Here is a 21,763-nt window from a genome sequence, read left to right as displayed (position 1 = left end):
AAGGATATCTTGCCCGCACAGTAGTGCTACGGCCTACTCTTATTTAGAATTCCAACTGTCAATGGGGTATACAAGACCTTGGTTTTTCGTACCATCCAAATAACTAGGTACTCCGTTAGTTCTGCACCACTGACAAGAGAAAACCATACTGAAAAATCCCAGGGAACTTCCTCTGACAACATTGGGCCCGAACCCCGTACCTCCTGGGGGATCACGGTGGTTGAGTGGGTAAGGCGCTGGCTCGCTAGCCTGGAGGATGGGTGTTCGATCCCTGCATTGGCCGAGAAAGTTCATCCAGATTTTCCGGCGTGGTTCCCCCTTGTCAGTGATGCAGGACGGAGGGCCTGACAAGGACAGCTGTCTAGTCATTCGGATGATACGAAAAACTGAGGTCCCGTGTACACATTGGCGTGCACGTAAAAGATCCCTTGACAGTTGGAATTTGATATAAGAGTAGGCCGTAGTGCCGCTGTCCGGGCAAAATTTCCCTCATAGCACACTGTATGGCGTATGCCCGTCTTCATTAGCCCAGTTCGGAGCAAAACAGTAGGACGTTAAACCCCATTTCATTTCCGTACCTCTTGGTTATGAGAACGCATAGTAGCTTAAAAAAAGAGATATACTGATGTTTTTGTTTTTAACTACGATTGTATGTCTATAGTTTCACCTGGCAAACTTAATTTCTTTATTAATGCATGTAAAATCTTAAGAAATAAGTTAATATTATTAGGACTAATTAAATATACCCAGCCAAAAATAGTTAAATAACTTTCCACCTATAAAGGTTTTCCTACTTTTCGCGTATTTTGAATTTGATTGTTACATGACATATATTTAGCCCCGCCTTCATGACGTTACCAGATGTCAGTAAAGCCAGTAATTATCGCTTCGATTTAAAAGAGATGGTTTGTACCCGTGTCAGGTTGGATTATATGCTTAATTGTAGTTGGATGTGGCAGAAATGTAATAAATAACAATAATAATCAATCGTTGTTTTGAAGAAAAAATTGAGTTTTGCTTTTTGAATCCCGATCTCATTGCATCAGGAGGGTGGAGAGATCAGGTTTCTTATCTATTATAAACCTGTAATGGTAAATCTTTTTGATATTTTGGGGTGTTGGATGGCCGAATGGTTAGCACGTGCGTGCTGTATCATACGGCATGTCATTGAGTCAACTGGCGTGGTTTCGAAACCCCGGTTGTACGTAACAAGGAGTAGGGTCACCTGTCCAACCTCGTGGGTTTTCTCCGGTTTCCTCCCACTGCTAAAGACCCCTACGCGCAAGCGAATTATAGAAATAAAACTAAACCATGTTATTTTGTTTTTCGGGACCCAGACTGAAGACGAATTGATGGACACAGAATGGAGGATGGTTAATGGCGGATGCAGACAAGGCAGCTGCGGAGAAGGTGCACCATATAGGTGGTTATCTGTGGGGACGATTTTGGTCGAAATAAGAGTAAAGCTTTTATGAATGTTTTACTTGAAGGTGATCATGGACTGCAACCCAGCGACTCTTTTTTGTCTTGGATCGGCTGAACACTCCAGTTCAATGGGGATGAAGTTAATTTCGTTTCCATTCAAGATATTTTAATAATTAGTACATCTGCAATGATAAAATATCTTGAATGAAAACGAAATTCTTGCTTCAGAACCCTTCCTAGCGGCACTACAGATAAAAGGATACAAATTTGTGGACACAGAATGGAGGATGCAGAATGGCGGAAACAGATAGGCGGATGCAGCCAAGGCAGTGGCTGGGGAGGTGCACTAGATAAGTAGTGATTTGTGCGGACGATTTTGATCAAAAGGAGAGTACAACTTTGATGGATGTAACATATGAAACAACAGATAGTCCATCATCACGGCCGTCTTCATTATATTAGCCTTATTGGTACAGAAAAGTAGGACGTTAAGCGTCGTTTTATAATCAACTCCACGGCAACGAAAACATCGTTGGCGTTATTTAAGAAACATTTGAAAACGCACATATTCTTAGAGGCTTTTCCTGGGCATTACATCATTTTAATTTAAAGTAGGGTAATGCTAGGTTGTGCATTAATGAGTTTTAATTTGGTTTGAATGTTCACACGTATGCCTTATTTGTATTTTGCTTTATTTATTCTATTTGTATATTCAGTTTCTGCGGTATATTTCTTTTGTAAGGCGCGCGTGAGGACCGAGTCGTGGAAGTTGTACGCCATAAAAATGTACAATGATGATGATGATAATAATAATAATAGTGGCGTAAATTATATTTGACCAGACACGCCTCAACAATTGACGTAATGGAAATGAAGCTATATTCTTTATATAAAATCATTAAGATTGCTTGAAATGGTTCTGTGGAAAATACTTATAGGATCATAACAATTTCCAACTGATTAAATCAATACTTATAAATATATGCGCAATCTGTGGAATTAGTTAAATTTCTAACAATAAAACAAAATGCAGACTGAACGAAATGTAACAACAGCTGGCGTAGCTTTATTCTCTGTATAATTACATCTGTGTACAGTAACCGTTATAATTAGTACAGTTTAAAGTTTATTGGAATGGCGAATTCGACACATTTAAAGATCACCAGTTTCTGAAGTGAAAAACTATGGGCAATGCAATCAGATGGAAGAGAAAAATAACATTGCCAGTAGTTTTCATTTCGATCTATGGTGCCATTTACTTATCTGTTGCCTGGAGATATACATCAACAGTATTTCATCCTCGAACAGAGTTTTCTTACAACAATGAAACTGCTTGCCCAGGAGTTCTATCTCATATGATGCGAGGATACTGGAAACCATATCCAGCACTTTTACAACGTGAACTACTTCAGATTTTACAAGAAAAATTTCTGATTAGTTACAGGTTAAACAGAGGAATACCCAGAAATTTGTCCCGATCCGATGGTAAATGCGGTAATATAACATTTTCTAATACTAAATTTGGTGTATACCGGGCTTTATGTGATCCGTCGGGGCCCACTCCGTGCTGTTATGAAGGTTATTGCGTTTCTAAATCGGTTCAAGACTGTAAATGTGAGGATTGCTTTGATGTAAGACAGCGTATTCAAGCGGAGTCTTCTATCTGGATCCCTTCAGATCATCGGTGTCATGTTGAAGATTTTGATTCCGAAACCGCGTGTGATATATTGAAGGATTCTACTATATTTTTCAGTGGAAACTCACTTCTCAGACAGATCTTCATGGCTTTAACAATGATATTGAGAGGTGATCTACGACACGCACTTCAAGAACCACAGAAAGGTATATATATTCTTCTTCTTGTAAATATGGTTTATCCTGGCATGTATGTTTACAGAGAGAGAAGGGGGGGGGGGATTTGAAAGACGCTGATCTCATAGCTTCAATGGGAAAATGAATATAAACCGTACTAATTTAATTGAGCATGATTCTTAGTAATAATATCCCTTCCCGAGTACTTTACCTGTTTTCTCATCTCTATAGTAACTAGAATGAGTGAATTTTTAACAGTCACATTTCATGGATTAAAAGTTTACGACATTAATTGTATAATTTTTGTGAGATGTACTGTGCACACTGGAGCGTATGCTCATTTCGTCGGAAATATTCCAATAAGTCCATATTATTGACAGATCTATCCGTTTTTGTTATGTTTATATTTTGAATGTAGGATGTCCTAATAACTTGATATTAATATTTTATATATTTCAGTTGTAGAAATGTGTGATGGTTTAGACAATATGGTGGGTCCCTGTCAATTTGAAATGGAGAAGAAACCCGATGTATGTAATGGTCGTGTCAATATAACGTTTGTATATAAACCACACGCTAGAAATATTCAAGAGCCATTTCGCGCTATAGACGAATTAAAACATAAACCTAAAACAATGATATTTCTGGGCGTAGGTCTACATGATCACTATAATTATGAAAAGGTTTATTTTAAATATTGTCGTCGGATATTGAAACATTTCAGAGCACAAAATGCCATTTGGCCAAAATTTCTATGGGCAAGTACCCATGCTACTGGACTTTTAAAAAGTCCGCATATGCCATCTCAATCATATAAATCCGGGCGATATTTTAATGAATGGTTAAAGCCCCGTTTAGACAAAGAAGGAGTGACTATATTTGATACCTTTAATATGACTGATGGTGTAGTCAGCCCTGATGGTTGTCATCATGGTTTGACTGTGAATATGTTGAAGGCCAGATTTTTTCTACATTACATAGCTGAACTACAGAGGAAAGGAGAATGGTGAAATCTAAGAATGTATAGGCTGGATATTAATGTGCTAAAAATATGTTTTAGGGAGTATGGGTTTCTACCAAACCAAGGATATGAGGTCAAAACCAGCCAAACCACAAACTGAACCTTAGTGTCACAACCATGTCCTGCGATAAAGTAGAATATGTGCCAAGTTGATATTTGAACTACATATATGGACAATTGATTATAAATGTAAGCATTATTCCTGCCAGTTCTGTTTAAAATACTATGCTTTTGTTTGAGGTAGATAACTGAGATTGTAACATGGATGGGAAATCTTTCTTTGTTCTTTTCGTTGAAAAAGCAGATTGTTTTCCCTCTAGTAGATTGGGTGGAGCTTAACCGTGCAATTACTAGACATGTTCAATGTTATTGCACACTTTTGCTGGTTTACACTAGTTTTAGTAGAAATCATATTGAGAAGTGGGGTGGGTTTTCTGTGCAATAACAATAAGCATGTTGAGCAGTTGTCAATGTTACAAGTCATTCATAGCGCGCTTCATTCATTAACAAGTTTAACCCCTCGGCCTTTGGCCTCTGGTTAAACCTGTTAACGAATGAAAACCATGCTATAAATATAACTTAGCTTAAATCTGGGAATACAAAAAGTACTAGTATATATGAATGAAGATCTGTTTATCCTCCCCTTTTCTGTGCACTCATGTAACAAAGTACTCTATAACTTTTATCAAATTAAACTTGTTGACCTCCAGCTGCTTTGATAATATATATAATATTGACCTTTTAATTCTGTATGCACTGTTCTTAAGTCACGTTTGTCTGTGTCATTTACGGGCTGCACATGATCTGTGTGCAACACTCGGCAGGACTTCAAAGGAATATGCACTGGTCAGTAAGCATGCCATGATGAGATAAAAGAGACAATTGCATGTATGACCATGTGTCTTATCTATTCTTTGGCGCTATATAATGTGGAGTTCACTGACTAACTACAGACGAGGCGGAGAAGAGGGGCTTGGACAAGTGCATGGACTCACCCGAGTTCAACTGCTGCCCTGGCAGAGGGGCGGAATGGTAGAGTTAATATAGTTATGTACCGTCCTGATGAGTTCCTGTATATAGTTTAAGTACCTGTATTGCTGTTGTAATTATGTAGATGTGTTATATTCTGTTCCAATGTAAATAAACCATATATTTACGAAACTGATCTCTGTTATCACTAAGATAGTGTTACACTCAACACAAACTATGTCATTTGCATCTAACATATTTTACTTCAATAATTTGCTGGTGCGTTAGCAGTGGGCCAAGTAAAAGGACCCGGAGAAAACTAAGCCGCTTGATTCAATGACAAACCTTATGATATAGAGCGGACACCTTTAACCATTCAGCCACCCAACCACCTAAATCAATTCCAGAAAATACTTATTCTCAATTGAAATTGTTATAAATATAATTAACATCAAATATGTAATAACAATGAAAAGTCTGAAAGCTTTTATTTTACATATTATCACAGAGGTAAGATTTTCAATCACCTGAAACATTTTTTTAAAAAATGAAATAAAAGTCTGATAAAAATCACTAAGTACTTTATCAACTACAAGTTTCACTTCATTCTCATTCATCCATCTTACAATTCCACGGAATACATATTTTACCGTCTTGCATCATAGAATAATAATGTGATATATTCAATCTGGTGTCAGTCAATAAAAGTCCTAATTTCCAGTATTCTGTAACTAGTCGTTCACAACAGGTTATCATCTGTTCACATGTTATATTCTCATCTTTACTGATTTCTTTTAACTCTAAATGTTGTTTACATTCTTCAATGGCCTTTTCTTCATATAATCTATAGCTGAAAAAAGCAAAAGCTTTCATTAAATTATTGCAAACAAAGAGTTTATTATGAGAAAATAAAATAAACAAGCTGGTAAATAAAATTGGTATTTTTTTGGTGATTAATATGTAGTTATCCCCTAAAATAACATAAAATGTCATATCTTATTAACAAAACTTACAGTGCTGCCTTTTAGAGTACTCAATCCCCTTAGCAACTAGCCAGATTAAAGATCAAACTTGCAAATATACCTCACCGTTGTGATTAGCTCTCTTCTTAGTTATACCCCCTTATGTTATATTTAATCTTGGACATATAATTTACCAGTCAAAAAATTAATGAACCTTGTACCTTTCTTACCTCATATTCTGTTTAAGTGTATAACTACCCTGTTCTTTATTTTTAGCTATAAATTCTACTATAAGCGAGCCAGGAACAGATGCTGGTAACAAGAACTGTCCTGTATTAGACAACGCCAACGGACCAGATTCTCTGTAACAATAATACACACTACAATTAATGTTTTTGTATAAATTTATTATTATTACAAATGTTGCAAATTGACAATATTCTTGGCAAAGGCTGCTAAAAATTCTTTAATAAGGATAAATAACAGTACTAGTCAATTTACATTGATTTTTATAAAAAAAATATTTTCAATCAAATACAATCAAAATCCAACTTTTATAGGCCGATCAGATTTCAGACGCTTATTTTCAAACGGTTATGGGTTTTTAGGACAAGTTAGTCTTGCGTTCACATGTACTATATGCCACATTAGTTTAACTTCATCGGATAAAGGTTAGAGTTAATTACGCATGGGCACAGTCGACGTTATACATGTAAACCAACTTTATCAAACGGCCAAGATGAACCAGATTTTCAGAAATGCCTTTTCGAAGACAGGTAGAGAATTGGGCTTTTTAAACTAGTTTATATGACTACCTTTAACAATCGCTGTTTTTTTAAAACTAGTTTAAAGATAGGTTGCCAGGCAACGAAACATACGCCCACAGCAGCTACATCGTCCAGGCAGTCAACAAGAGATGTCGCATATTTTTACTTTTTTCGGTAATGAAACATTTATAATACATTAAAATCTGATTAAGAGTAACAACTTATTAAGTAATTATCAGAAAATCATTAGACTTTGTTTGGTTTTTATAAAGTTCTGCCCCATGCTAACGTTTAGTATAAGAAACTTTTAACATTATGGATTTAGCTGTTCAAGTCATAAAGATTCAATGAAAATCAATATACATGTACTTGTTTGTCTCAAGATCTTAAACTCTGTGTATCAATCTGAAGTCAATCGGATGATAACTTTAGCCTCTAGAGCGTCACAAGATTTTTCAAAGTGATCAAGGGTCATAACTCTGGCAGTAATTATCCGAAATCGTTGAAAATCAATATGATTCTTCATCTCATGGCCTCAAACACTGTGTATAAATTTAAAGTCAATCGGATATTAACTTTAGTCTCTAGAGCGTCCACAAGATTTTTCAAAATGATCAAGGGCCATAACTCTGGCAGTAATTATCGGAAATCGCTGAAAATCAATAGGCTTCTTCGTCTCATGACCTTAAACACTGTGTATAAATTTAAAGTCAATCAGATATTAACTTTAGCCTCTAGAGCATCCACAAGCAATTGTGGACGCCGGCCGGACCGACCGAACACCGACGGACAGACAGGGGCAACAACAATATACGACCACATTTCAATGTGGGCGTATAAAAATGTGAGCATCTGAACAGGCTATTAGTTTGGGTTAATTGTACTAGCTTTTATTAGTGGAAGACTTGTTGGTAGTGAAATAATCTGGGCATTGGACCATTGATTTGAAATGTTTAATAACTGAACGCGAATAACACATGACACAATCAATGAATTATATGGAATACAAGTTGCATAAAAGATTTATTTCTGGCGACAGTTCGAAGAGGGTTCTCTCGTCTTTATCTTTGCTTGATAGACAAGAGAAGCCTTGTCAAAACACCGCCAGAAATAAATCTTTGAAGTAACTTGTTTTCCATATAATCGTGGCATGTGTTATTGATTTGAATGTTTTGGTTTCAAGGATGAAAGGAGAACTTTTAAGATTGTTTTCAGCCCTGTTCAATTAAGAAGTGACAAATTATCCAACCATGTACACATTAAACATTTTTTCCTTCCTTAAATGGCAGACATTTTCTAAATGAGAACAGAAACAATAAAGCTTACCCTTCTACTACAATCTGTACATCAGATAAACTTTCATCGCCTAACCACTTCTCACTTAAAACCTGACTTCTTCTTAAAGTATTCAGTAATTTATTTAATAACACTTCATATTCATCCGCCATTGTAATATGGTGATAATGTTTTCGTCGCACTACTTGAATATTATTTAAGAGTTCAGAAAGTTTTTTTTCCATATAAGGCAACCGTTCTAAAACAGCATCGTAGGCACTTACTGAACGCAGAATCTAAAGAAAAAAATATATATTTTTTAAAATTATCATCTAAATATGATTGTAACTGGTAAGAATTGTGTAAGAGAATGACTCTGCAGCCAACTTTGAATCTCTAAAAGGAATATCAGCCCAAAAATGGTTTAATTTTATTCAGTATTCATCAAGATGTGATGAATATTGAAAATTTGGCCACATTCGGCATATTCTGCAGACGATATAAATGGGATATGGTCAACCAGCGGCTGCCTGGCAGGATACGCCTACATTTTGCAAGAGATGGATAGAGAACAAGATAAAAAAAAGAGATTTTTCGTACCATCAAGGGACATAATTCAGGAAGTTATGATCTGATATGCGCAAATATCAAAAGGAACCATGATCTTAGGGTTATAAAGATATATTTCAAGTTTTATAAACATCGGATCAAAATTGTGTCCCCTAGAGGGTCCACAACCTTAATATACCATATATTTACACTATTGTGTACGTGTAGCGGCCATTTTGTCCGGCAGTTTTGGTCCGATTTTCACAAACTTCAGCATCATTACAGTGTTATGGTGATATATTCGAACATTTTTTTTAAATCAGATAATAATTATGACCTCTAGAGGGACCACAAGCTAAAAAACGTGATTTTTTGTACAATCAGGGGCCATAATTCAGGAATATGCACAATATCGAAATGAACCAAGATCTTTGGGTAATAAACATGCATTTCAAGTTTCATCAAAATCTGTTAATCCAATGAAAATTGTGACCTCCAGAGTGTCCACAAGCTAAAAACGTGATTTTTTGTATAATCAGGGGCCATAATCTATTAAGTTTCGATCCGATATATGCCAATATCTTTCGGAGACAAACCTATATTTCAAGAGTTGTCAAAATCGGATAAGAATTGTGACCTGTAGAGTGTCCACAAATAAATTGTGGACGGACAGACAGAGGTCGACAACAACATACATCCACATGAAAATGTGGGCGTATAAAAAGGATTTCAATTTATTCAAAACAGTCAAATTTAAACCTACATACTTTTATCCAATCAGCTCTGACATCTTCTCCACTTAAGACTACATCACCATGGAGACTAACACCAGAATTATTACCAAAAACTAATGTTCTTCCTGTAAATACAGTTTATATTATAGTTAAATATACAGTAAACTTCGCATAAGTCGGATCTAAGTGGACTGACCAATTTTATCCGAGCTAAACGAAGATCAATCTTAGCTCGAAGGCAAAAAATGTTCTCAAACTAGTAAACATTTAATCTTTCGAAACAAAACTGTAAAGGTATAGGGCTTGCACCATCACTTATCGATATAAAACATCATATTAACCCAAGTTAATGTACTTCAGCTTATCCTTGAGTTAGACACACATACTGGACAGACAGACTAGTGAGGATTGACCACAAGTATTTCTATATTCCATGAGTTTTTAATGGGGTTTAAATTGAATAACCCATCAAGTGCTGCCAACCAATGAACCTAGCAATAAAGCACCTGCCATACACACTGTCAGGCACAATTCAGACTCAATCACTTGGTGTCTGTAATTTTATCCAGAACAGATTTGTCTTTTTTTTCTGATTTAAGATACAATGGGTCAATTCAAATCCCGGGTTAGGCTTGTATTAAGGTTGCTTTTTTTGTGGTGTATAACTGGTGTTCTTTTTAGTGCCTTAAACGGAGTCTCTCGATTTAGCACTAGTGTTTATATCAGTGTCTAAACTAGTTTAATACCAGTGTTAACACTGGTGGAAAATAAAGGAGAAATATAACACTAGGCTAGTGTTACATGTATTTTTAAATGTTACATTTTCGTTTTTGTGTCTTGTTCTAACGCATGAGCTGGCCAACTAAAACAAAACACCGAAAGAAAGATAATGGGGAAACTAACCACTTCCCGAAAGTTAAGTAACTAGCATCTATGTTGAATTTTTGTTGTGTCATTCAAACTTTATTCAGTCGAAATTTCCAATCTGAAATTTTTCGTAAATCAGCAGGTCTGCGATAAACATTTCTTTAAGCTTTGGCCATAAATGGGTAAAAAAAAACATTTTAAGCCTTAAAACTAAATCTAAAAGCCCTAAAAGAAATTCCCCTTTTGTCCTCTGCTGTTTTACACCAGTGTATATGTTATAAGAAATGACTTGAACTGAGATTTTATTTAACACCTAGGGGTTAGTGTTAAGAGTTATTTTTAACAAGATGATAAATTTAACTGGTGTTATACATTACACCACCTTAACCCCGGACATGAATGGACCTATTGAATGGAAAGTAGTCAGCAGCACCACCATTTTCACCATGAAAGGCGAACAGTCTCAGTACTAAAATAGTAAAATTCATACCTTTTAAAGTTTCTTTAACTTGGGTAGGATGTTCTTTATATAACAAATAAAATCCCTTTAAACAGCCTCTGAAGTGGGAAAATCCCCAAAAACTTTCCCACCGAATATCTTTTAATTCCAGATGATCAATAAGCTGACAACGTAATTTATTAATATCATCTTGTACAGCAGTAGTCGATTCTTCTAATGTACGAATATTGTCAATATTCTTCCGCAACCATGATCTGTCAAATAAACAAAAAAGTGAAAAATTTAGCAGCTGGATATTAAATTAAACACACCTAAACATTTGCAAAGTTGTTGATTTAAATCACAGATAAACTATACATCAAGACGCAATGAAAACACACCACTGTCATACCCAATATGCAATGTAGCCATTTGGGGAGATAAGCCTCTGAATGGCTGCTTGTGAGATCCTATTCCACTCTTGTTGAAATACTGCTTCCAATGGTTCTGGTACTCATGCCCTCTTCAATTAACACAATGGCTGTTCTCAGTGTGCAGATGTCAACGATGACATATCGTTGCATCTTCCACAGAACTGTATACAAGTTGTACTGACCCCAGCTTTTTACAAGGGACATTTTATACCCCATGTTTGCACCATACAATAATGATTTTCAACATTCCGTTTCAATTTTTTGCATTTGAGAGAATTGATCTGTGTACTGTTGAGTTTACTCAAACATGAAAACACAATTCTCATGTGCCATCATTGTGAACTTATATTCAGAATTGCAAGATCAAAGTGTATCCATAAAACAAAATTTATAATCATCTTAATGAAGCATTTTTCAAAGATAGGTTGCCAGGCAACAAAACATACACCCACAGCAGCTAAGTCGTCCGAGCAGTCAACAAGAGTTGTCACATATTTTTTCTATTGTCGGTAATGAAACATTTATATAATCAACTAAAATCTGATTAAGAGTAACAACTCATTAACTCGTTAAGCGTGAGATTTTTAAAACATTAACTACCCCCTATTGTGTAATTAATTTGATGAAGTGTCGAAGAACTATGTACTATGTTCTAAGAATAGGTTGGGGAAAATACCTCCAAGCGTTATATTATGCCCTACACACAATGAGTGGCAGTTGTCCAAGACGTAATATAACGTCCTACACATGCTGCGATCGTGGGGAATTCCCAAGAGATTCCCCCAAGTGACGAACTATGTTCTAAGAATAGGTTGGGGAAAATACCTCCAAGGCGTTATATTTCAATGCGGGTGTATAAAAACCAACTACGGTGTCAGATCTTTTGCAGTCGGTGCTCCGAAGTTAAGGAATTCAATATCAAACGAAACCAAAAGCGCAAATTCTATTAAAGGTTTTGAAAAGTATCTCAAAACCGAACTTTTTAATCAAATATACAACTGATTTAATAGGGCTTAGCTGGGTTTGTGTCAGACTTTCACCACGTGTACTAAATAATGTTCCCTGTTTTTTGTTTATGTCTTTTTTATGGATTAATGTGTTAAGTTTATATTATTTATACTTATGTAAAGTGCCCAAGAGCAGCTCACAGAGTTTAATTGCCGACACTATATAAATTAATTATTATTATTACATGTATTATTATTATTATTATTATTATCTGTTTACAAAGCAGTGCATTGTCATTGAATCTCAGGTTTTGTACATAAATACAAAAGGTTAGAAATTAACCTCAGCAACGTGTTATTCAAATTATATGCTAAAGACCGATGGAGTTTACAAATCCAATATAAAATTTTAATATAAAACAAATAGAAGATCTTTGCTGTAATGAAACAAAAATAAAAATTACTGTATGTATGTAAACTGGTATCTGTGTAAATGTCTTACCTTAAAGTAACCTCTATGGTGGGTTGAGAGAATGCCTCACCAGGTGGAGGCTTCTTCCCAGTAGCAGCATAAAAAGATGGATGCCATTTAATTGGTCGTGAAAACTCGTTAGAATCACCTTGTGAAGAATCTTTAGGTATGGTATTAATATAACTTAAAGGTAAATCACATCTCTCCAATACAGTAATGACAGTATTCCGTACACTTTTACCCATTAAATTAAAATCCACTCGTTTTAATTCTGAAATAAAATAACATAAGACTTAATGAGTATACATAATTATATGATGAGAACTATATGCCTGAAACGGTGGCCTTAAACCATGTTTTATCTCCCTCAATAATTTCTAGTTAAATTAAAAGAGGTAAGCTTATATAAAAGACAAAGTGAAAAATACACTCTGGAATTAAAATTAAGATATGTTTTGTGACATATCAAACTGAAAGAAATACCTTTTTCTAGAAATACATACATGTATATCCTTTATATGATTCTATCTTTGGAAGTGTTTTCAGTGGATAGGCCTACTAAACAAAAATGTTATATTTCTAGTAGACTTAACTGCAAATCTAAAATAAAAATAACCCCAGTAATTCCATATCAAGAAAGACTTATCCTAACTAGCTTTTCTCCTATTGATAAGACTTTTTTCGATATTCACTAAACAAATTAAATAGATAATACCTTTAGAGTTTGTATACCGAGATCTAATATAAAATGTAACTTGAGCTGGTTTAGTTTTAACAACTTTTTGTTGACATGTTATATATTCATGTAATATCTTTAAAGACTCTTGATTCACAGCCTACAATACATAATCACTAAATTATACATCTATCATAAAAATAAATTATATATGTTTAACCCAGAAAATTTGATACTGCTTTAATGGGCGTCCTCGCTAGAGATAAAGGGACATAATTTATAGGCGAGGTGGTACCACGTGACCTCATTGTTTACCTTATGTTATAGCACAGTTTTCCTGTACATTCATTACGAACTTGTGTGTAGACAAACGTTAGTTTTTGTTGTTAATATGGAATTTAATACCGATACAGTTCTCTTACCATCGATAAGGTCACATGGAACCGAGTTTTTACTAGCGACACCTGGTGAGAATTCCTTCAGCGAGGACGCCCATTAAGTTAGGGATTAAATTAAAAGTAATCAACCTTCATTCAAACACCCACCAAAAACTATCAATTACTGTCTGATGTTTTTAAAAAGAATTTGGGAATTCCACTTATTGTGTAAAGATAAATATTGTCCAAAGAAACCCCCAGAGAAAGGATATACTAAAAATCTTCCACTATATGGCTCTGAAGGCATATCTACCATTATGTGATTACAATACAAAGTTAAAGAAGAGAGATGATAATATGAAGTTAAAATTACACAACACCTAACAATATTCTTGAAGTAATGGTTAACAGCCTTACTATCGCACTGAACAATGCTACATCAAATTTTAACTATGGTGTACAACTTTCCTTGGTGACTGATCAAAACCAGGAGACAAGAAAAGTAGTTATATAGAATCAAACTAATAATATATAGCAATGGTTAAGGAGCTGGTAATGATCATAACCCTTGCTTCAGGAATATGATCCTGACTAGGAAGTTTGACAAACTTGTTTATGGCAGTAATAAGCATAGTACTTACCTGTTCCTGAGGATATTTGCCAAAGAAATCTGGATGAACACTAAAGTAAAATGGACGAAGAGCTTTAGCTGTTTGCTTGGCACTCAGACATCTTGTTATTAGGTTGACATGATTTTTAATGTTATTTAATTTCTTTAACCCATATTGACTGAAACAGAAGAGCGGAATTCAATTTAAAGGTTTTGAATGAAATCAAATTATAGTGGACCAATCGATATTTTATTGAAATGGTACTTTTTGCACTGTAATTTCACTTACATCTGAGCATTAAAGAGGTTTCCACACTGCAGAGATTTTTTTGGGTTGGTAATTTAGTGATTTGACGTTTTTATACCATCAATTTACGAGTTATACATTGCTTAAAATGTCTTTTAAATTAATTAAATTTTTTATATTATGATGATGTTAAATTATGATGTATATGTTTCTTGGTGAAGAAATAATGCCTCTCTCAACTCTCTAATTTTGTCTAAAGTCAACAAAGTACAGTACTTACTTGACTAGTCTCTACTAACCGTGAGGCACCGGTCACAAATATTTTCGGACACAAATATTTTGAGGTATTATGACAAAACAAGGCTAATTAGAAAGAAATATTGGTGCTTTCACTTTCTGGCCATAAATAATACGGTATTATCTATGATCTGGATGCCACTACACTACTAACTACTGTCTGAACTGTCGTAAATTTTAAAAACAGATTTCTTCGATTATGAACACACTACTCAACTTTGGTTATTATAAACTTACCTGTATATTTCAAATCAACTCCCATCGAATAAAATCCATTGCACAATTAAATATTCCAACGAATAAAAAAGTTTTCTCTTGAAAAATTTGACTATTTACTTGAGTGGACGATAACATGGCTTTGGTCACGTGTTGGGCGAAACCAATGAAGTTGATGCTGGGGTGGTTTAACTTTGACAGATACATGTGTTGCAATCAAAACAAAGCGCGACCCATTGCGATCGTTTGAGTTTGGGCAATGAAAAATATCAAGTTAAGGCAATTACATAGGAGATTTGTATTGAAACCATTGCACGGATACTCGTAAAATAAAGTCATATATAAACTAAAACTTTCCTATCTTCTTTATATTATAAATAATTGAACAAGCAACATGAAGTTCATGTCCGACTTTTCTGAGTGTATTGTCAATTTGATAGCATTCTTTCAATCCAATAATAATCGTTTCAATAACATCTATGTGGCAGCCCTGAAAGTGCCTATTGGGTGCGTTTATAATGCTAAGAAGCCCGTAAGACCTCGTAAGAAGCCCAAAATTACTTCCAGATTCAATAGTTTTGACCTTAGTGTCAATATGAAACTATCCACGGTCTGTATTTCTTGCAATGTCTATGTAGTTTGTCTTGTCCACAGGTTAGGTTTTTTAGCTTTAATTTACATGTAGTGATGTCCTCCTGAACTTACTATTAGAGGAGCTAAACCTTTCCATAACATTTAAAATTAAACACACAAATTATAATTCACAACTGGGTCCACTTTAATCAATATTCATGTTGTTATCTTAAAGTGAAAATATGCAATCCTTCTATCCAACAGTTAAGACAAAATGAACATTAATTTTTATAATCACTACACGCGGTGTGTATTCATATTATTTTGAAATCCATTTCAGTTAATTCCATATCTATTCGAAATATATGTAATTTTAGATACTTTTATTTTTAAAATTTTGAATTGGAAGGGGGCTTTAAAGAAATGAAATTCAAACTCAAATGATATTCAACACTTTAATGGTTTCATTTTCGGAATTTTATCCAGTTCTCAACCAGACGACTGTGTTCTGTACACTCCAGAAACGAAGGAAAAAGTTTTTATACTTCTCATGGTAAAAGATTTGTCATTGTTTTTGTGCTATATGTGAAATTTCTCCCATTCGAGTCTCTAAATCAAATAATCAAAAATATTTCATATGAGTAAGCTATAAACTTTGAAGAGATTTTACTAGAATGTAAAAGACGGTAACAAAGTAAAGGGACACTCAAACTTAATACTGAGCCAGAATCAACTTCCATTTTGGTATACTTGAATTTAAAGTTTGTCGGATTTCAATTTTTCAAGAGAGAACTTTTTTATTAGTTGGGAATTTAAACTGTGCAATGGATTTTAATTAACGGGAGGTGATTTCAAACACACAGGTAAATTTATCAAAACTAAATTAAAGGAGCTAAATTGCTAATATTTGGGACCTAGTGTTGACACAATTTCACAAATGGGTCGCAAGGCATATAATAATGTAATATTATATGAATGTCTATTAACTGATTTATATTCAATTCTTTCCGTTGTTACTCTAATTTCAAATCAGTTATGTTCGGCTCTAATCCACAAGCTAAATATAAACTACCACTGCATTTAACTGGTGTTGACATCTTTATTGCATACTTCAGCGTCCGATCATGTTTTTGTTTACATTGGTTATGTGCGCAGAAAGTGATGCGCACAGCCGGGAGGAATTCCTCCTGGGAAGATGGCTGCCCGCTACCTGTCTCTATATTGAAGTCAGAATAGCAAAGTGACGTAGGAACCAGCCTGACGTTATTTAGAGCAGGTTGTCCAGTCTACGTTTGACATGACTTGTGGAATATCATGTCTAGCCTCGTTCTTTGAGTCCCTTCTTAGAAATGGCGCTGAAACACATTATGGTACACGATTCGTGTACCAATGGTACACGATTCGTGTACCAATGGTAAAATGTTTAATTTGTCATAAATTATTATTATTTATTATATAATTGGATATCAGAAGCCTTTTATCTGTATTATATCTTTTCACGGTAAAATCACTTAACATCAATGTTGATTTAAATTGACAAATAATTCCTGTTTTCAATGTCGAAGAGTTTGGATGATATTGAATTAGAGACTTAGCTACTTTAGGTAGTTTATTCATAATCGAAGAAATCCGTTTAAAATTTACGATGGTTCAGACAGTAGTACGTGAACTTCAGTACTAGTTTGTAACGCAGAATTGAAAATTCGGAAAAAGAAACATGACAGCGTGAAATATATTTTCATATACTTACCTAATGAAAAGCGTCATTATTTATATGACCTACATTGTCAATAGATATAATGATGTCATTGTTTGTTAGATTAGGCTATAAGTTATATTTTCTTTTTGTAAACAAAACCAAAAAACATTTTTGACCTTCGTTTTAACTAGGTGCCTATTCTAATTCTATAGAAAAGAGCGAATTGAAGGGGAGTTACCCTTGTATGATGGACACGTGATCAGACCACAGTAAATAACTCCATCATAGATCGTAGGCTACAGAACTCAATAAATCACAGAACATGCACGAACGGAACAAATGCGTTTTCCTCGTTCAGCTGAAAGCGTGAATGTTTATAATTAACCTCGTTTTGCCATAATACCTCATGTTATGTACTAGGTTAGCCCCTTTCTGTCAATCTGAGAGCCTATCCAACAATAAAATAAAACCAAGTACGAACAATCCAAACCATAAGACAGAATTCGAAGTCCTAAAAAACGTTATCGGCAAAATAGTGTATTCAAGCAAAATAGTGTAATCAGCAAATGGACTGCTCCTCGTGTACAAAATACACGACAAACAGTGGTAACAGGTGTCCGGAAGAGTAAGCTTACCCTGCCTGGCGCCACACCCGCCATAGCTGCATCCAAACTATTAGGCGATTTTCCAGGAAATTGCTCGCTCCAAAAAAGAAATGGTAGCCTATAATTTTTGACGAGCTCGCTATTAAATCGTCTGGGATATCCTTATTTATTTTAATCTTTTGTACTGGAAAAGGTAAAGCCTAAGGGTATTTTTGTTTTCTTAATCAGCTTTATGACATTAAATTGTTGTTTCCCAAGCTCAAATCGGACTCATTTAAAGCCAGTTTTATACACTAATTATGTTGTATAATATACTGTTTAAACGGCATTTAGTACCTGAACATATTAAATTAAATACAACACTTCTATGGAAAATAATAATTGCTGTATTTCGATTGGAGCTACATTTCTGCCATGATTCTCTTGTGTTTTTATATTAATGTTGTCAATTTATTAATTCATAACGGTTTGGGATATTTTGATTGCCTGTCCGAGCAGGCATGGGTTACGCGAAATTAAATCAAGTTTAACGTCTTACTGTTCAGGGAGAGGAAGGGGGAGAGGGAAATGGGGGGGTCACGGTGGCTATGTGGGTAAGGCGCTGGTTCGCTAGCCTGGACGTCGGGTGTTCGATCCCTGCATTGGCCGAGAAAGTTCATCCAGATTTTCCGGCGTGGTCCCCCCTTGTCAGTGACACAGGGCGGATGGTCTGACAAAGACAGCTGTCTAGTCGTTCGGATGGCACGAAAAACCGAGGTCCCATGCACGTAAAAGATCCCGTGACAGCTGGAATTCGATATAAGAGTAGGCAGTAGTGCCGTTGTCCGGGCAAAATTTCAGGGTGAATGTATATTTTCGCGACGATATTTTGAGAAATAGATTGCCGGAAATGCAGCCTGTCAGTAGGCTATTTCAGACACTGGTCGTCGAGATAAACAGAGCTGACCAGATAATGTCTGTCGCCAAATTACTAGCTGGGGCTATTTGCCACATGTGGTAAGACAATCCGGAGATTATTTGCCACATGTGGCAAGTCTCCGTACCGCAATTATCAACCGATTTCAATGAAACTTACAGATAACGATAACATTAATCTCAGAGTAGGCAAAGTTTCGGCCACTTCCGGTTAGCGGTTTCCGAGATATCAGGTTACCACACATTTCATGTGGCACGGCTACAGACCACAATTATCAACCGATTTCCATGAAATTTACAGAATATGATAACATTAATAATATCTCAGAGTAGCCAAAATTTCGACCACTTCCGGTTAGCGTTTTCCGAGATATCAGGTTACCACACATTTCATGTGGCACGGCTACAGAACGCAATTACCAACCGATTTCAATGAAACTTGCAGATTATCTCAGAGTAGGCAAAGTTTCGGCCACTTCCGGTTAGCGGTTTCAGAGATATCAGGTTACCACACATTTCATGAACCGATATCCATGAAACTTACAGAATATGATAACATTAATAATCTCTCAGTTAAGCCAAAATTTCGACCACTTCCGGTTAGCGGGTTCGGAGATATTAGGTTACCACACATTTTATGTGGCACGGCTACAGACCACAATTATCAACCGATTTCATTGAAACTTGCAGATTATAACTACATAAATAATATCTCAGATTAGGTAAAATTTCGACCACTTCCGGTTAGCGGTTTCGGAGATATCAGGTTACCACACATTTAATGTGACACGGCTTCAGACCGCAACTACTAACCGATTTCAATGAAACTTGCAGATTATAATTACATTAATAATATCTCAGAGTGGGCAAAATTTCGACCACTTCCGGTTAGCGGTTTCAGAGATATCAGGTTACCACACGGTTCATGTGGCACGGCTACAGACAACAATTATCAACCGATTTCAATGAAACTAGCTGATTATAATAACATTAATAATATCTCAAAGTAGGCCAAGTTTCGACCACTTCTGGTTAGCGGTTTCAGAGATATATAGCGTCTAACAATTAGGGAAGATGGACAGGAGTGATAATCATAATTGTATGGTATTGTTTATTAGCAAATTATGGTGTCTGTAATTACACTGCATATTTCTTTGGAAGTCATTGTCAGGTCAAGGTATGATGCACTGACCACTAATACATTCTCTTTGAAGTTCTGTCGAATTATACACGGATCACGTGTAGCTTGTAAAAACATATTGAATAAACTAGATGTTTAATAAGATCGTGCCTTAACAGAAGTTTATAGAGAGTTTAAACGTCAACTTCAGGTATAGATCACTTTGTCACATATTTTGAAATTCTTGCTTACCACATGTGGCAAATAGCCACTGCCTTCCGAACAGAGGGGGGAGGTGTCAAACGAACGGAGAAAGTGAATGAATAGGCTTGCCGCGTTGAACCTATACCCCAAAACTTTGACAGTCGTAAAAAGCACTTCTCAGGTAGTTCACGTCTTATTGCACTATCCACACAAGTCTCGCTATCCAGCATAGTGTTAACTGCAAGGGAATACAACTTTGTTTGGGAGATTAGTCTTATTGTTTATAGTAGGTTTACAGCCGGATGCGTCCGGTAAGACATCACTCGGCCTCTACACAACATGACTGAGTTGGAACGTGGGATTTAATCACCGTAGAAGGTATTAATTACCGAAACATATCACAACTATTTCTTTTTTAGTTTTCTAAATTATTGGTGTGTGTGTGGGGGGGGGGGACAGAGGGCAGAGCAAATTTATGGGGGGCGGGGCGCAAATTTGCCCCCCCCCCCCACACACACACTGGTTTTACCAACTTACGTAGGCCTATCTCTAAACATTTCGTGTTATGAGTTGTTGGTTTTTTAAATTAAATTCTTACAAAGATGCGTTATGCAAGAGTTAAATCTGCAAATGGAAGGTTTTTATTTATGTTACTCTTCAAAAAAGGTAGGGGATATTGAAATGCAAATACCTATGCAGATTGTGATATGATAAATAGTCATGGACACTTGACATGCTTTGAGAGTATGTTCACAGATGAAAAACTTATCGCCCCAACAGAACCACTGAGCTGCAAGTGCGACACGCAATAGCGCCATACACGTGGGAGGGGTTCATTGTCAAATTTGACACTTCAAGGAAGGGTTGGTGAAAACTGCCGCGTGCTGGTTTATCCTATCCATGTTTGCTTTCCTATTGGTTCTTGCATAAGATTTACTGTGTAACGTTTAATTTGCAATGAGCTATTGGCATGCTTCAAATGGGTGGTACACAGCGAGCAGTAGCCAACATGCTTCATGTGTCACAGACTGTGGAACCGATACCATCAAACACACAATGTTGATGATAGACCTCGTTCAGGTCGTCCTAGAGCCGCTACAAAAGCCCGGGATCGATACATACTTACACAGGTCCTGCGAAATCGAGGACAAACGGACAATCAGCTTTCTGTAAACTTGTACCAACTTACAGGAATTCGAGTTACACCCCAAATGATTAGAAAGCGGCTACATGCAGCCCATTTGCATGCGCGACGCCATTAACTAGCCAGCAGATGGCAAACAGGCGTCAATTCTCTTTGCGAGTGAAATGGGGCCGTCAGATAAGCCACCCAAATGAACTGTTTATGTTCATGTGTAGCCAATTGGCCTGTTATTAACATACACTGTTTACCTCTAATAAAAACAGCAGTGCATTTCCGAAGTTTTGTATTGTTTCTGAATATCCCCTATATTTTTGAAGAGTATATAAACTATTATTTAGACATTTCACATGACAAGCCCATAATCAACTCTCTAGACCATTAGATGGCCGAGATTTAAATGGATTGAA

The 21,763-nt window shown here is 35.8% G+C and overlaps 2 protein-coding genes across 4 annotated transcripts; one reads left to right on the top strand and one right to left on the bottom strand.

Annotated features, from left to right (window-relative positions):
- Positions 1-2,526: 2,526 nt before the first annotated feature.
- LOC130012266 (uncharacterized) lies at positions 2,527-5,407 on the top strand. The gene is made up of 2 exons (XM_056099719.1): positions 2,527-3,267; positions 3,697-5,407. The coding sequence occupies exons 1-2, from the start codon at positions 2,610-2,612 to the stop codon at positions 4,245-4,247; spliced, it is 1,209 nt and encodes a 402-aa protein (XP_055955694.1). The 5' UTR covers positions 2,527-2,609; the 3' UTR covers positions 4,248-5,407.
- Positions 5,408-5,698: 291 nt separating this feature from the next.
- LOC130012265 (T-cell activation inhibitor, mitochondrial-like) lies at positions 5,699-17,588 on the bottom strand. Of its 3 annotated transcripts, XM_056099716.1 has the most exons (9): positions 17,420-17,588; positions 14,368-14,515; positions 13,389-13,509; positions 12,704-12,944; positions 10,872-11,095; positions 9,548-9,639; positions 8,283-8,527; positions 6,420-6,551; positions 5,699-6,077 (listed from the first exon to the last, which is right to left on the bottom strand). In XM_056099716.1, exons 1-9 carry the CDS (start codon positions 17,434-17,436, stop codon positions 5,837-5,839), a joined length of 1,461 nt encoding a protein of 486 aa, XP_055955691.1. In that variant the 5' UTR covers positions 17,437-17,588; the 3' UTR covers positions 5,699-5,836. The 3 variants fall into 3 exon arrangements, with proteins under 3 accessions (XP_055955691.1, XP_055955692.1, XP_055955693.1); XM_056099717.1 differs by lacking the exons at positions 13,389-13,509; positions 17,420-17,588 and adding an exon at positions 13,177-13,273 and having other exon boundaries at positions 14,368-14,402; XM_056099718.1 differs by lacking the exons at positions 13,389-13,509; positions 17,420-17,588 and having other exon boundaries at positions 14,368-14,505.
- Between the last annotated feature and the right edge of the window lie 4,175 nt (positions 17,589-21,763).

This window comes from Patella vulgata, chromosome 3 (assembly GCF_932274485.2).
Source record: "Patella vulgata chromosome 3, xgPatVulg1.2, whole genome shotgun sequence".
Taxonomy (NCBI): domain Eukaryota; kingdom Metazoa; phylum Mollusca; class Gastropoda; family Patellidae; genus Patella; species Patella vulgata.
Note: the sequence above shows the minus strand (reverse complement) of the source record. Positions and strands in the feature narration are given on the sequence as shown.

Coding starts and splice junctions, on each gene's coding strand:
- LOC130012266 (XM_056099719.1), top strand. CDS start 2,610: ATGGGCAATGCAATCAGATGGAAGAGAAAAATAACATTGCCAGTAGTT. Junction 3,268..3,696: donor ACTTCAAGAACCACAGAAAG/GTATATATATTC, acceptor TATATATTTCAG/TTGTAGAAATGTGTGATGGT.
- LOC130012265 (XM_056099716.1), bottom strand. Junction 13,510..14,367: donor GCAAATATCCTCAGGAACAG/GTAAGTACTATG, acceptor TATGTATTGTAG/GCTGTGAATCAAGAGTCTTT. Junction 6,552..8,282: donor GTACAGATTGTAGTAGAAGG/GTAAGCTTTATT, acceptor TTATTGTTACAG/AGAATCTGGTCCGTTGGCGT.